Below are 15,552 nucleotides of genomic sequence, written 5' to 3'. Positions count from 1 at the left end.
TCCCCCTGACGTCATTTTTTCTTTTTTCGTTCAAGACGGCTTCTTTTTTTTTTTTGTCGAAGTAAATTTGTTCACATGAACTTCCACTGAAAACATAACTTTTGTAATGAATTTTTAACATTTTGTAACGCATATGTAAAGTAATCTTTTATGTTGTTAAGTTTAAACGTTTTGTGTGTAAAATCTCTACGTAACACACAAACTTCTCATGTCATTTGAGTTTTGCTTTGAAACTTCTCTTTAGTCTTTTGACTTCTGGTCTTATTGCTAGGAAGATTGATGCAATCTTTAATTATAGAAAAGGAGTTTGTGATACTATTTCCTCTGTTCGAGGTCGTTTGCGTGAGTTTACTTGAGAAACATTCTAATGTTGACACAAATTGTATTTGTAATCCTTTGCCCTAATTTGTAATGTTTTCTCCTCCGTTAATAAGTTTCAACTTAATAAAAAATAAACAAACAAACAAAGAAAATACCACCTATTTTTTATGGAAATTGAGTGTCAATCCATTAAAAGAAAATGTGGTTTAACAATACATAGTGACCACCCACGGAGGGCACGAACGACTTGTATCACTACTAAGTGAGCTCTATAGCTACATACGTAATGCTAACAAAGAAAGATTTTAATTTCTCTCCATCAATAAGTTTCAGCTTTATAAAAAATAAATAATGAAAGAAAATACTACATTTTTTAACAAAAATTGGGTGTCAATCCATTAAAAAAAATGTGGTTAATAGTACACAGTGACCACCCACGGAGGGCACGAACAACTTGTATCACTACTAAGAGACCTCTAAAACTACCTACGTAATGCTAATCTAGAAATATTTTAATGTTGACACAAATTTTATTTTGTAATGCCTTACCTTGTTTTGTATTGTTTTCTCCTCCATTAATAATTTTTAGCTTTATTTATAAAGAAAGAAAGAAAACACTACCAATTTTGTATGAAAATTGAATGCCAATCCATTAAAAGAAGGGTCCTTGACCAAAAGCACCAAAATGAACAAAAATTATCCCACTTACCCCAGCAACAGATTTTTAATCCCACTTACCCAATTTAAAATGAAAAGACAAAATTGCCCTCAGCCTAATTAATAAATTACTGACACGCCACACTGTCTCTCAAGCACGATATTCTCTCTCTCTCCTCTCTCCTCTCTCTCTCTCTCTCTCTCTCTCTCTCTCTCTCTCTCTCTCTCTCTCTCTCTCTCTCTCTCTCTCTCTCTCTCTCTCGGCGTTCTCTCTCTCCCCCCGTCGCCCTTCATCGACGACGTTGTCACCGGCACGGCTTCCCGGAGATCTGGCATGGAGGCACCAAAACCAAATTGTGGCCTCGCTCGGCTACGGACCGTCGCACCGGATCTTCAAGGCTTCGGTGACATCGACCTGTCCAGATGCACTTGCCTTCATGTGGTGGGAGATCTCATCGCCGGCGACCATGAGAAGATGTTCGTGGCCAGCTTCCACCTCCGCCGGACTATCTGCCGGACTCGGACCAGACTCGAGTGATTTGGTCCAGCTGCTGCGTGGGTGCCCAGAGCATTTCTCTGGGTGCCGAAATCAACTTCTTCTTCTTCTTGTTTTTTTTTTTTTTTTTTCTTTTTGTAAACTTTGGGCATAAATCCGAGAAGGAAATAGAGAGAGACATCTATTGGGGGCAGAATTCTGGCGATCGAAAGTTATATTGAGGGGCAATAGACATTGGGGGGCAATAGACGTCTATTGGGGAGCAATAGAGGTTTATTCAGAGGGCAATAAACCTCTCCGACCCCATATGAGATATACAACAACCTCTTTGGAGACTTCCCTCGAGGTTTCATAAACCTCTATTGCCCCCCAATAGACGTCTATTGGGGGGCAATACATGGTTGATAGTCGTCTATTGGGGGGCAATACATGGCTGATAGTCGTCTATTGAAGGGCAATAGATGTCTATTGGGGGCAAAAAAACCTTTCCGGTGAGATTTTCAGCAAAATCCGGTGGGCGGCGAAAGTTGACCGGAATCCGGCGAAAGTTGGCCGGATTCCGGCGACCGGTGACCGGAATCCGGCGACCGGTGATCGGATTCCGGCGGCCGGTGACGGGCTCCGGCGAAGTCTCCTATGGTTTCTCTCTCTTCCATTTTCTCTCTCTCTCTCTAAGTAACAAACGGGTTAGGGGTAGAATGGTATTAAAAAAAAATTAAAAACAAAAAAAAAATCTTAATGGGGTATTAGGGAAGACTCCCTTAGAGTGTATTGGGTAAGAGATAATTAAAAAAACTTAATGGGGTTAGTGGGAAAAAAATCCCTAGAAATGGGGTAAATGGACAAAAACCCTTAAAAGAAAATGTGGTTTAAAAGTACATAGTGACCACCCACGGAGGGCACGAACAACTTGTATCACTATTAAGAGAGCTCTAAAGCTACCTACACGTAATGCTAACCAAAAAAGATTTTAATTTCTCCTCCATTAATAAGTTTCAACTTTATAAAATATAAATAATGAAAGAAAATACTACATTTTTTAATGGAAATTGGGTGTCAATCCAATAAAAGTGAACTAATTTAACTAGCTACAGCCTAGGCTGTACTTGATGCGCTGATTTTCATACTGTATTTATGTTTGAGGTAGGCTTTGATGTAAGGCTCCAAATCACCGTCCATCACAGAAGTGATATCAGATGTCTCATATCCTGTCCTTACATCCTTGACGAGTTTGTACGGATGGAACACATAGTTCCTTATTTGTTGCCCCCACTCTGCCTTCACTGCATCTCCTCGTATTTGCTTAATTTCCGATGCTCGTTGCTCCTCAGCTATCACCAACAGCTTCGCTTTCAACCTGCTTAGAGCCTTTATTCTGTTTGCAAGCTGGGATCTCTCTTCTGCATTGCATTCCATTGTACAATGGTGCGTTGTGGTCAACAGATACAGTGCAATCAGTCATCACATACTAAGCAAGAGTTAATATATATATATATATATATATATATATATATATATATATATATATATATATGAAGAAACCAACCTGTGCAGCGAACAGTAACACCAGTGGGGATGTGAGTAATCCGGACAGCACTTTCAATTTTATTCACATTCTGACCTCCTTTCCCACCTGCCCTTGAAGTGGTTATCTCCAGGTCTTCTTCAGGTATTTCAACTTTCAGTGATTCCTCAGGTAGGAGAGGCATCACTTCCACACCAGAGAAGCTTGTCTGCATCACATCTAACTTCAAATTACAACATGCACTTGGAATTGGACATGCATCTATGTGTAACTTCACCATTCTTTCCTCATAATTTGTATTTTGTAATTAAATGTATAGCAAGCACTGGGTTTATATAGATACCTGGCGAAGACCTTTGGCATTAAAAGGAGACTGTCGTACAATGCGGTGTGTGCCTTTCTCCCCAGACAAATAACCATAAGCATAACGACCTTCAACTTCGAGTGTCGCCGACTTAATTCCAGCTTCCTCTCCCGGGGATCTCTCAACCACTCGAGTTTTGTATCTCTGCTTTTCTCCCCACCTCATATACATCCTGAGTAACATTTCAGCCCAATCCTGCACTGAAAATTATCAAAGGTTTTATACAGGAAAAACATGCATAAAACTGAGACTAGTGTTGTGAACTAACCTGAACACTATTCTAAATAACACATCATTGTGGTTGCATGCATGTGGTGGATCATAATTTTCTTATATCTTTCTAATGTGTAATTTTTTATTTATTTTTTTAAAAGAATTGAAAAAACACTAACCTAAACCTCATGAAAAGTCCGGGTGAGACTTATAAACTTCTACATGTAGGACTTCTGAACATCTCTGTCATTCTGGGGAATTCAGACCTTTCCTTTATTTTATGTTTCATGTGTTAAGCCATTGACTGTCAGGATAGTTGAAATAAAATAACATAATCAAAACTTAGAAACATAACCAATTAACAAATGGAAAGAAAAATTAAAAACTTTCGTAACGCACATATTGACATTGTAAAGCCTAAAGAGGAATACAATAAAGATCCTACAGAAGTTAAATTTCGGTTTTGATAGAAGCGGGACTTAGACAAAGGATAGGCTAAACAATTTACACGCATAGACCAGAGCCATATGAAAATAATCTTCTGATGCTTATCAACAATCAGAAACATCATTCTACTGCCACTTGTAAAGAACCAAGCAGAAGTGCAAAAAAAAAAAAAAAGCATAGTGGATGCCGACAACAACTTCAGTAATTGCTGAAAATTGGATGTACGACCCATGAGTAATCAGAACAGATGAAACAAACTGGGGTAAGCTAATTTTGGCTAGGTATGAACTAGATAGCTGTGTCTTAAAATTCTTAAGAGAAGTTCATGAATGAGAAGAGCAATATTCATGATCGGTATGGTCAATTCACCACCCTATAAATGCATCTCAAAGAATTGAACATTTCCATCAAAGTAATTATAAGAATCAAAAGACTGATTTGCTCTTGCTTTGCACATGTTATCCTTATTACCTGTGCGTCAGTGCCTCCAGCACCGGCTGTAACAGAAATAACAGCACCTTCTTTGTCATAAGGCCCTGAAAGAAGTTGAGTTAACTCAAACCGATCCATTCCCTTGTTCAATTCCTTGATGATACTGGCAGCCTCTTCAAGAAGTGCATTATCTGTGGAGTCCATCTCTTCAGTTAGCTTGACTATTGTTTCTGCATCTTCAACCTGCATCCAATGTATTTTAAACGCAATGCTACTTAGAAGTAGCTCACGGTCTGATCTTTAAGATATGCAATTAATGTGTGTGTGTGTGTGTGTGTAAAGCAGTAATTTTAATTGGCAACCTGTCAACCTGAAATCCTGTTTCTATGTCAACTCCAGTACAACACCATAGGACAAAAACAACTATTCTTCCTTGTTACTCTTAAGTTTGAACTACAGATATACTCCAAACTCATCCAAGTTACTTAGGTTAAACGGTAATTTGTCATGCGCCCATCTGCCAATGTCCTCAAGTTCTATCAGAGCATGCACATGGTAATAAGATGTATAATCACAACCTTAAAAAAGAGATTTTGTAGCATCCCCATGAGATTGCAATTGATGAAAGGATACCATAAGCGATATGTGAACCCTATTGCTTTTGCCTTCATCGAATAGGCATCTCTTTTTAAGACCTTTGAAATACTTTCCCAAAGAACTATTAATACATATCCGCTATGACATGTGAAAAAGCTGGAATAGAAAATGTATACAACATTCGCAGGGAATGGCCATCATCCTATTAAAACTGCACGCTTCATGCATAATTATGCTTCAACCACAATCCTATGATCTAGGAAAACAACAACGATGCCATTCTGCTGAAAGAAAGAAAGAAAACAAAAAAGAAAGTTAATAGACCTGTGTTTTGAAGTGAGTAAGCGATTTTATTCTGTCTTTGACATCAGTAAGGGCCAAAAGGTTCTCTTGAGCCTTAGCTCGATCATCCCAAAAGGAGCTATCAGCTGCTTTGGATTCCAACTCGGCAACTTCTTTTTCTAACTGTTCCAGACAAGCAGAAGCTCTTATCTCTTCAACACGTCCTGCCGCAATTTCTACCTCCCTTCTCAATGTATAGAAATCTGTGAGGGAGGAGAAGAGAAGCAAATTACAACATTGCAACTGATTGAAAGATATTAAGTAAACATTAAAGACGGACCTTGCATTGCCCATTCTCTTTCGTTGGTGTCGACCTCCGCGCTTACTTGACTCTCCGGTGTCGCAAATAAAACTGAGACAAACCAAACATCAACCAACCATTTAAGCAATTTGGAATTCATTCTCTACACCATGTATAAATGTAAAAGCATGCATAAAAAGAACAACCGAGTCAAGCATGAGACTTTACTTTCGAAAACCACCATACAGCCATCAAAATCGAATTTTTCTTTTAAGGCATAAAAGATAGTCAGTCATATCCAGAAAGTGATGAAACCCAGTTAGAGCTCCAAATGCACACAAAGAAACCAAAACCCATTCACAGCATAGAATTGAGGAGAATAAAAAGCTTGAGAATAACGCACCAGAAGGAGAGAATCGAGAAGGTGTGGAAAGCGTAGTGGAGAAAGGTAAATTGTAGGATATACGAGAAGCAGAAGAGGAAGTGGACTTGCGTGGTAACTGTGGTAGTCTAGTATTGGTAGCTTTGGGGGATAAGATAGCTGTTGAGCTGCATAGAGGTTTTAGATGAACCTCCATGGATGTGGCTTTCGCTTCGACTTCTGAACCGCAAAACATATTTAACCACCAGCAAGAACCAAAATTGGTGAAAACAAAACAACCCAAAAAAAAAAGGAATTTAATAAATGTAAAATTCAAAAAAGGGCTTTTTTTGTTTTTGAGAGAAAAGATACCCATATGGTTTTACTGACTCGTTTATGCATCAGAATTTAAGTCCATGTAAGAAGTTCTTACTTGGCCTAAAAACGGAGTACAAAGTTCAAACAAAATAATCTCTATTTTAGAACACGCATTATTCGCTTATTCAAAACATTAAATCAAAAAACGAAAACTCTGCCTTAGTTGATATTACATGACCCAACCAGTAAACTAGTACAATCGCCAAGAATTGTAATTGGTGTACATTAATACTAGCCACCACATTGAGGCATATCAGAGCAACTCAAAGAAGCTGTAGATAATTTTTGTATTATAGGGAAATAAAAGTCAAAGCTTTAGCCTCCTTTTTCTTCTCCAACTCCAACAAATTCCGTATTTTACAGCAACTTCTAAAATCTCCATAATTTTTTCTTAAAATTGTAGTGATTGCTATAAATTTAGGGAATTTTGTTTTCTCTTTTGGAGTTGTTCTCACATATGTACGTAAAGTAAATAAAAAATCCAAGGAACTCCCCAAAAAAAGAGCAACAAGAAAAGAAATTAGGCTTAAAACCCAAAAGCCTCAGGCCCAACCCTTTCCCTCTTACCCCCAAATTGGGTCAAGTAAGACAGAGAGCCTGCAACAAAAATAACTCTGTGCTCAGTACTTGTAAGTTGTAACATGCAGTCCAGAGCCGTAGGCCCATTGGGAACAACAAATAAATGTCTCAGATAGATTAGGGTTTGCGCCGTTTGCATATATAATCGTCTACAATCACCGTTCAGCTCCGCCTTCACAGTCCAGAGTTTGTGCAGGCCAAGCAAGCAGCACAATGGTACGCTTTCTCTCTAATTCTCTGTCTAAATTTGATTCAAAAACAGAACGAAGCACACTCTAGTATGATTGATGCAAACCGATTATTGTTACTGGTTCATGTCATAGTACTTTTGTATTCCATTTAGTATATGCAAGTTTGGTTATTCATTATTTCTTTAATCTTTCTTTCGGTAGAAATATAGTCAGTAGAGCCTAGCTTTGAAAATGAAAATACATTTAGATGGTTTCTACTGTATCTATTTTCCCCGATATGCATATCTAACTCAATTGGAAAATTATGAAATGATCCTCCATTGTTTCTTTTGTGTGTTTGGAGCTGAAGTAGTTGATATTGGGAGGCCGAAATCGGTTGTTCATACACTTCTATTTTGTTTATAGTAAACCTGTGCACATTGTTTTCAAATCGATATTTTGAATCTTCTCGTTGAATCCTATGCATATGGTTTGAATCAGAGGATGCCGACTGTAGTCAACATCTTTGTTTTCTGACAATCATGAATCATTTTAGGTGTTGGATATGGTGCTTTATGACAATAGTGTGATTACTACGAGCGTTCCGCCTTATCTTTAGAGTTTAGATGGTGTTAACTGTTGAGAAAGTAATTGAAACAATTGTAGGTGATGACTAATGGGTTCTAAAGATTGTGAATATACTGAGACTATTTAAAGATTTAATGTCTATGCTTTCGTTTTTCTATTGGCAGCCGAAGCAAATTCACGAGATCAAGGATTTCCTCCTTACTGCAAGAAGGAAGGATGCACGTTCTGTCAAAATCAAGAGAACGAAGGACGCTGTGAAGTTCAAGGTTCGGTGCTCAAAGTACCTCTACACCCTTTGCGTGTTTGATTCCGAGAAGGCAGACAAGTTGAAGCAGTCTCTTCCTCCAGGTATAGTTTTTATTGTTCACTTGTGTTTTTAATTTTGATGTTTGGTTTAGGCTTCCAAGTTTTCTTGTATATTTGAACTTATTTGGGTAGTTCAACCCTAGTTTTGGTTTCTGTTGAGATGAGTTTCTATACGAGTCCCTTGATATATTTGTGATGCCGCATTATGACAGTTTTGTTTTAATTTCTTATGTAGGCTTGAGCGTGCAGGACCTGTGAAGCATTTTGGTAGCAAATCTGAGGAATGCAATGAAGAAATCTTTTTGTTTTGTGGATTTTGAAGACTGAAAAAAAACTTATGTTTTGTTGGAGCTAGATGTTATTATTCCCCAGATATTTGGTTCTTTTGAATTGAGTATGGTTTTATATATTTGGAGTTCATGCTTTCTTCACTCTTGATAAAATATGATAGTCTGAGCTGATAAAAGACACAATGAAAATGGAAATGGAAATTGATCCTTATATCAAAGCCATGTTGTATACGATAGTAGTTGTTTTGGGATAAGTTGCAGCCATCATTTCTAGCACAATAGACCGGTGATCTGCCGCAGAGTTCTAGATGGTACACACATAAAATGAAGTCTTGTTTTGTTCATTAGTCAGTAGCATTCCAGTATACCTCACAAAGAAAAGAAACATCACATCCCAATCTTATTTGTAGATGCGAGTTTCTGGTCTCTATCTCTGTATCTGTTGGTTGGTTTGGTGTTTTGTTCTTCGGTTGAGCCCAAGTGCCACCGAGTCCTTGCTTGGTTAGACTGTTAGGTGGTACTCTTTGGTCCGGGCTCTGACCCCTCCCTCCATTCCCCGTTAGCTTCCCAACTACTTCCCCCTCCCATAAGAAATTAAGGGCAGAGTTTCATGGTCGCAAAATTGAATAATTAGTTACCAAACACAAAACAGAATGGGCCATCTATCTACCGAGTGAAGGAAGGTGCCAGATTAAGTAAGAAAAGCGTGAAATTTTCTAATATATTTAAAGTTGAAGGGCCTAATTGCGAATTATATTTTCGTCTTGTTCGCGTCGAAAGATGGAGACTTTTGAAATTTTGTAAGAGAATAAAAGTAACGGCAACGGCAGTGTCGGTTCTCACTCGATCCTCGCTTAGCGATGCTGTGCTTCTGCCCCTGTTTCGACGACGACCACCACCACCGGAGTTCCGACGACGACCTGGACCTGGAGCCGGTCCTGCTCATTTCCGGAATCGGAGGTTCCATTCTAACTTCTAAACGGAAAAAACTGGGCTTCGACACTCGGGTCTGGGTACGGATCCTATTGGCTGACTTAGAATTCAGGAAGAAACTCTGGTCTCTCTATAATCCCAAAACAGGTTCTCTGCACTATTCATTTTTCATCTACAACATTGAACATTCTCTCTCTAGCCTCTGTTTTTTTTTTTTTTTTGGTTGGTCAGAATTGGAGACTGTTGGTTTAGTTTCTAATGTGAATGATCAATCAGCACAACATACACACTCACATTATTATGATCAAAACTCATCTATGTTGTAACCAACTCATTCAAAATTAAATTGCTAATCTTTCAAGTTTTGTTGTAAAACTTATCAAAGTATATTTGCCTAATTTCCAGGTTATACAGAAACTTTAGACAAAGACAATGAAATTGTTGTCCCAGATGATGATTATGGCCTCTATGCAATTGATATTCTAGACCCGTCCCCGGTGAGAGAATATTACTTACTCTTCTCTGTCGACTGTTACTTGTTTTGTTATGATTCCAATAAAGTTTCCATTTTTTTTCTTCTGCGAAACCATGAAAAGACCTTTTGACTCTTCAACTTCTCTGTCTTGATGACAAGCACAGATTCAACTGTAATGGATATTACAGAATTGATGTCAAACGAGTCTTCTGTTTAACAAAATTCTAACTAGTTGCCTTTAAAAAGAAACAATCATTTTCTTCTGCTTCTTGCTCATCATCAAACATGATTTTGGACTTAAAACTGAAGAATCCATCTGCCTGTCACTACTTACATTTTTCTTGTGTACATTATTTGGAATTAGTAGGTATTGACTGATGGTTGAAGTCTATCTAATTGCATCTAATGAACACTATCTTTATAGTGGCCAGCATTATTGGGAAACCTTTCTTTTTCTTTTATCATAGACTCTAAACCCACCTCAGAACATATAGGTTTGCTTATTTCATCTTTCCTTCTTCATTATTTTAAGAAACTAGATATTGTCCTTTATTATGCTGGATACTTACCCTAAAACATCGTGATGGTTATATCTCTCTCCATGTTTCCAGTTTGTGAAATGCATACATTTGAAAGAGGTATACTATTTTCATGATATGATAAATATGCTTGTGGGTTGTGGCTATAAGAAGGGAACCACATTGTTTGGATATGGCTATGATTTCCGACAAAGCAACAGGTAACTGGTTATTTCTGTTCCTGCCTAGTTTCTATTACAATTACTATGGTATTCTAGTGACTACTTTAGGTATTTAACTATCACTATGTCTGACTACCATGGCGATTATGTTGGCAGAATTGAAAAGTTAATGGAAGATCTTAAAGTGAAATTGGAAACTGCTTACAAGGCTTCTGGGGGTAGAAAAGTAAATATAATTTCGCATTCAATGGGTGGACTGCTAGTCATGTGTTTTATGTCACTTCATCGTGAGGTGTGCATACCGTCTTTTAGTGACTTGGTGAATGTGGGGCCAAATATATAAACAGTTCCATCTCAAAAGAGGCATAACCATTTATTCTAAATCATTCACCTGCAGGCCTTTTCAAAGTATGTGAGTAAATGGATTTGCATCGGTTGCCCTTTTCAAGGTAGTTTCGCGCGTGCCATTTGTTAAGTTCTTGAAATCTGTCCATTGAATGTTCTCAGGTGTAGAGAGTTGCATTAGATCTCCCCTCTTTGTGTTTTCGGTCAAAATCACAATAGGGGTTTTCTTTACTTATTTTTGCCGTTTTTAGTGAATTTTGTTTTATCTTGTTAGTTATCATCAAATCCATTACTTGCTTGAAATATGTAGACACTATTTAGTGTGTCAGAAACAACAAAGTTTCCCAGACTGGAAGTTGAAGTATTTGGTTTTGCTGAAGCCCCTCCTTCCTGCCTCCCTCACACCCATAAACAGACATATATTTTGTCCTTATTTTTGAAAAATTATTCAAATTGTGATGCTTTAGATAACCATAAAGGTAAAGAAACACGTACAGGCATTTGCAACAGTTCTGGGAAGAGTTTGAGCCCACTGTTGGATGACCTCAACAATTTACCAACCCAACTTTTTAGAATTTCAGTTATCTCTTTAATTGTTTTCTTGATGCTTCATCCTTGAATATTGATTATGACACACACTTTACAGGTGCACCAGGATGCATCAATGATTCTCTTTTAACTGGACTGCAGTTTGTTGAAGGCTTGGAAAGCTTTTTTTTTGTATCAAGGTGGACTATGCACCAGCTGGTAATATATTAAGCTTAATTGGCTTCAGTTTATCAGCTTTCTTGGTAAACCACTATCTCAAATGAAAGTATGCATGCATAACATGCTGTGAATGAGTTCTATGCAATTAACAACAATTCCAACTACTTTAGAATAAATAAATTTCGAGTCAAAAAACAATAAATTGTTTCCTGACATGTGAATTTTCTTCGACACGGTTTGAGCATATTGACAGCTAACAGTCTATATACTTGTCTTTCGAATATAGTTGGTTGAGTGTCCATCAATCTACGAGATGTTGGCCAATCCAGATTTTAATTGGAAAAGGCAGCCGGAAATTCAGGTTTGGAGGAAGCATTCTAAGGATGGGGAAACTTCTATTGAACTGGAATCTTATGGTCCTGTTGAAAGTATTACTTTGTTTAGAGAAGCATTGAGACATAATGAGGTACAGTTTTTCAGCTTAATCTGGCTAGGAAACTCGAAAAGTTTCAAAATTTCTGTGTCAAAGCATCTGAGTTTGCAATTTTGACTTGTTTTTTTGTGTCATTCACTCATGCGGCCATGCTGTTGCTTGCTTCTGGTGCGGTATTCAACTGTATTTAGGAAAAAAAAAATCTCAGACCAAATCTATCACTAAATCATTATCATAGCTCAAACAATTTTTGTAGTTGATAAGGATACACTGTACTAGCAATTGAACAACTTTTGTAGTTAGCGGATATGAATTCAATTGCCAACATAGCATGAGGTATACCCTTCCTTAATCAGCATGATTCAATATTGTAATTTTAATCACATGACAGTGGACAATAGTTGATTGGCTAGGTATACTGTTCACCTTTTCAGTCTCTGGCAAACAACGTCTATATTCCTCTGCTTGAACATTTCCTGTATCTGGGATGCAATTTTTAGTTTGAATCTCAATGTAAACTTGTTACTACTTTCCCGCCTTAATAGCCAGAGCTTATGTCACTCTCTTTCATTGCAGCTAACTTATGATGGTAAAACTGTAGCTTTGCCATTTAACTTTGCTATTTCCAGATGGGCTGCCGAGACTCGCCAAGTTCTCAACAATGCCAAACTACCAGATGGAGTCTGCTTCTATAACATTTATGGAATATCCTTTGACACACCTTTTGATGTTTGGTATGTAAGAAATCTGGTATCTGAACTATGGTAGTTTTGTTTGCTCAAAGAAAAAAATCCACAAGTAACTAGCTGCTAAACCCAGATTTAAATCAAAACAATGACATGTGATCAGGGTTTCGAACTGGTATGACTGTCAGCTATTTCTAAGTTAATTTTACTTGATAAAACTGACACTAGACTGCAGATCTTCCAGAGTAATGGCTGTCAAGAATAACATGCATTTATTTTTTGTATGTCCTTGGCACTAAAGTTTGTGAAAATGAAATGAACTATAAACAGTGACTAGCAGTACATATGTATTACTTTCTGTTCTTCATCTTTCTGTTTTCTGTATTCATCAAGTTGCAATTTATTAAGTCAGTAAGGGGATCTCAAACATATATAATCATTTACTAATGCAGTTATGGCTCGAAGGCATCTCCAATTGAAGACTTGTCTGAAATATGCCATTCAATGGTAAATTATTTATTGTTGGAACTATTAAATTTTCTGTGAGTCATGTGTGAAGTATTAAGGATTCAAACTTAAAACAGCCTAGATCATCTCTCCTTTGATCTGTGATTATCAGCCTCATCATTGGTATTTCGGTACCAAGAGCCTTATTAATGAAAAATGATGTCTAAGTCTTGATGATGCTATCCCATATAACAACTTTATTATATGCTTAAAACAATGCTACTTATCAAATAGTAACTCTTACTTTTGTTTACGCACCGTAGATCTACTTTGTCCCTTAGGCTCAATGATTATGCTCAAATAGAATTGTGAAGTGGTCAGTCCTTTTGGTATTAGTATTTTTATGCACCCTGTCCCTTGGTTGTAAATTTTTTTATCTTTGGCGCTTGACTCATTTGTGATTTACATAATTTGTCTGTTTCAGCCTCAGTATTCTTATGTGGATGGAGATGAAACAGTTTCTGCTGAATCAGCAAAGGTGTTGTATCTGACTTTTCATATTATGTTGCAGACTTGTATTCTTAGGTTTCTACTTTCTAGCCAGTGTTAAGCCATACTCTGGCTATGACAGCTTTATTTGTAAGTTACTAGTGTTTCTTGCATTGGAGCAAGTTTGATAATGGTTCCGGCCTGCATTGGAGTGAATTAAACTTGTTTCTTTGTATTGCGCAGGCAGATGGATTTGCTGCAGTTGAAAGAGTAGCAATAGCTGCAAGACACCGGGAACTATTAAGTGACAAAACGGTTTTTCAACATATCAAGAAGTGGTTGGGAGTTGAGCAGAAGGTCAACATACATTCCAAGACATCCAGAGTTTCAGATAAGCCTGTGAGGGAATGAAATATTGGTTCGCAGTGTAGTACAGGACTACAGGACCATATTGTCATAACGTGATACAAATTCTTTGTTCCGTAATCCCGATATTTATTCTATGATTTTTAAATTGAAAAATGGTTTAAAATCAAGGTCTCCGATAGCCTGTTGTTCCAATTTTTCCCCCTTTATTTCTCTTTTAGTTGAAAACTATTACTTCCAGGCAGGGGTGCAGTTTATTTCGTTGCCCTTAAAGAAAACCTCAAGAAATTTGCAACATGCTATATTTCACAAAAATCATTGCTATAGTAAGCAATTGTTCATCTGTTTGGTATATATGCTTGATATGTGCCAAACTAAAGTAGTCTCAAAAACCTCTTAAAAAGCTCCTGTTTTCTCGGAGCACCCAGGCCAAAACCCTCGGTTTTGTGCAGAAGCACGGCGGCGGTTCCGAGGATCCTCCGGTTGTGAGAAGGACGCTTTGGTGTCGAGTCGTCAGAACCCGTGAGCGAAGCAGCGGTGGTTGATCTCGAGCTCCGCTTTTGGAGTTACGTACCCTCGGTTTCTGGGGAGTGATCGCAGGGGACCTTGCGGAGGAAAGGCAGTGTTGATCTGCCTGTGGCGACAGCCTGAGATTGGAGGCGCTGCGTCAGTCTGCCGGAGGGGCGAGCGGATCTTCCTTGACTCGAACTAGGTTGTTTGTAGCGGCGGAATACCAGCAGGATTGGTGCGCAGTATGGAGGCCATGGCTGTTCGGGGAGGGCGACCACCGGACTGACTCGGCGGCAGCTGCGGCTCCGGCAGGATCACTAGGGTTCCGGCTCTTGCTAGTCTGGGTGTGGGGGCATGGGTATGGGGTAGTGGGTTGGGCTCTTTGCTTCGGCCCATTTTTCCCTCCTCTCTTCGGCCTGGGCTCGTTTGGGCTGGTTCTCTAGTTGTGCTTGGTGTGGGCCGGCCTGGTACCTAGCATTTGTTTTAGAGTCTGATGCTATGTAAGTTAGCTTCTCTAGTCGTACACCAATTGAGGTCTCTAAGTGAGTAGGGTTGCTATAGCAAGAACTTAGATAGTTTGGGTTTTGAACATTTAGCTAGGCACTTTAATAAGTGTGCGTATTCTACAATGAGGGTCACTTGTCATTTGTTTGGCGGTTTGTGTCATCTAGTACGGTTGGTATGAAACAACATGTGATGTATGTGCCTTCTGGCCATGGATAAAATAATGAAGTTATCTATTTCTCAAACAAAAAAAAAGTAGTCTCAAAAAAAAAAAAAAAAAAAATCAGGCTTTCAAACGTTTCCCGCTGAATGTGGCTTCTATTGTTATAGCTCAAATTCGGGAGTTGTACTCTTGGTATAAGAATTAAACCAAGTAAGGTGTAAGGACCTACGACGAATTCGTCATCGCCCACCTTCCTTTTGTTTCTATAGTTCATCACTATTACTTCCTGTGACCATGCGTACAGGCATAAGGCTTTTTTCTCTGGGACTTTATCCTTCCTCATTTACCTGTCCAAAGATCACAAGAAAGTTGCAACATGCCATCTTCCACATAAACTATGTGCTATAATGAGCAATTTTTTATCATTGGAATAAAAACTAGCCTGTGTTAAATAAAAGGATTAATTTCAGTTTACCCCCCTGAGGT

General features: G+C 38.2%; 3 protein-coding genes across 6 annotated transcripts; 2 read left to right on the top strand and 1 right to left on the bottom strand.

The window, feature by feature from the left end:
* Positions 1–2,429: 2,429 nt before the first annotated feature.
* On the bottom strand, positions 2,430–6,264 carry LOC133721445 (peptide chain release factor PrfB1, chloroplastic). 2 transcript variants are annotated; one of them, XM_062148065.1, is made up of 8 exons: positions 6,039–6,264; positions 5,864–5,902; positions 5,675–5,746; positions 5,377–5,597; positions 4,495–4,698; positions 3,343–3,558; positions 3,021–3,207; positions 2,430–2,874 (listed from the first exon to the last, which is right to left on the bottom strand). In XM_062148065.1, the coding sequence occupies exons 1-8, from the start codon at positions 6,250–6,252 to the stop codon at positions 2,570–2,572; spliced, it is 1,458 nt and encodes a 485-aa protein (XP_062004049.1). In that variant the 5' UTR covers positions 6,253–6,264; the 3' UTR covers positions 2,430–2,569. The 2 variants fall into 2 exon arrangements, with proteins under 2 accessions (XP_062004049.1, XP_062004050.1); XM_062148066.1 differs by lacking the exon at positions 5,864–5,902 and having other exon boundaries at positions 6,039–6,262.
* A 745-nt stretch (positions 6,265–7,009) lies between these two features.
* On the top strand, positions 7,010–8,424 carry LOC133720693 (large ribosomal subunit protein eL38z/eL38y). The gene is made up of 3 exons (XM_062147118.1): positions 7,010–7,169; positions 7,876–8,059; positions 8,253–8,424. Exons 1-3 carry the CDS (start codon positions 7,167–7,169, stop codon positions 8,273–8,275), a joined length of 210 nt encoding a protein of 69 aa, XP_062003102.1. The 5' UTR covers positions 7,010–7,166; the 3' UTR covers positions 8,276–8,424.
* Positions 8,425–8,736: 312 nt separating this feature from the next.
* LOC133720691 (phospholipase A(1) LCAT3) lies at positions 8,737–14,059 on the top strand. Of its 3 annotated transcripts, none has more exons than XM_062147116.1 (11): positions 8,741–9,387; positions 9,646–9,737; positions 10,327–10,454; positions 10,572–10,707; positions 10,813–10,864; positions 11,407–11,507; positions 11,755–11,934; positions 12,478–12,635; positions 13,040–13,094; positions 13,606–13,673; positions 13,767–13,906. In XM_062147116.1, exons 1-10 carry the CDS (start codon positions 9,168–9,170, stop codon positions 13,642–13,644), a joined length of 1,161 nt encoding a protein of 386 aa, XP_062003100.1. In that variant the 5' UTR covers positions 8,741–9,167; the 3' UTR covers positions 13,645–13,673; positions 13,767–13,906. The 3 variants fall into 3 exon arrangements, with proteins under 3 accessions (XP_062003101.1, XP_062003100.1, XP_062003099.1); XM_062147115.1 differs by lacking the exon at positions 13,606–13,673 and adding an exon at positions 13,519–13,572 and having other exon boundaries at positions 8,750–9,387; positions 13,767–14,059; XM_062147117.1 differs by lacking the exons at positions 13,040–13,094; positions 13,606–13,673 and adding an exon at positions 13,519–13,572 and having other exon boundaries at positions 8,737–9,387; positions 13,767–13,933.
* Positions 14,060–15,552: the final 1,493 nt, after the last annotated feature.

This window comes from Rosa rugosa, chromosome 7 (genome assembly GCF_958449725.1).
Source record: "Rosa rugosa chromosome 7, drRosRugo1.1, whole genome shotgun sequence".
NCBI lineage: Eukaryota > Viridiplantae > Streptophyta > Magnoliopsida > Rosales > Rosaceae > Rosa > Rosa rugosa.
This window is presented reverse-complemented; position numbering and strand designations above follow the sequence as displayed.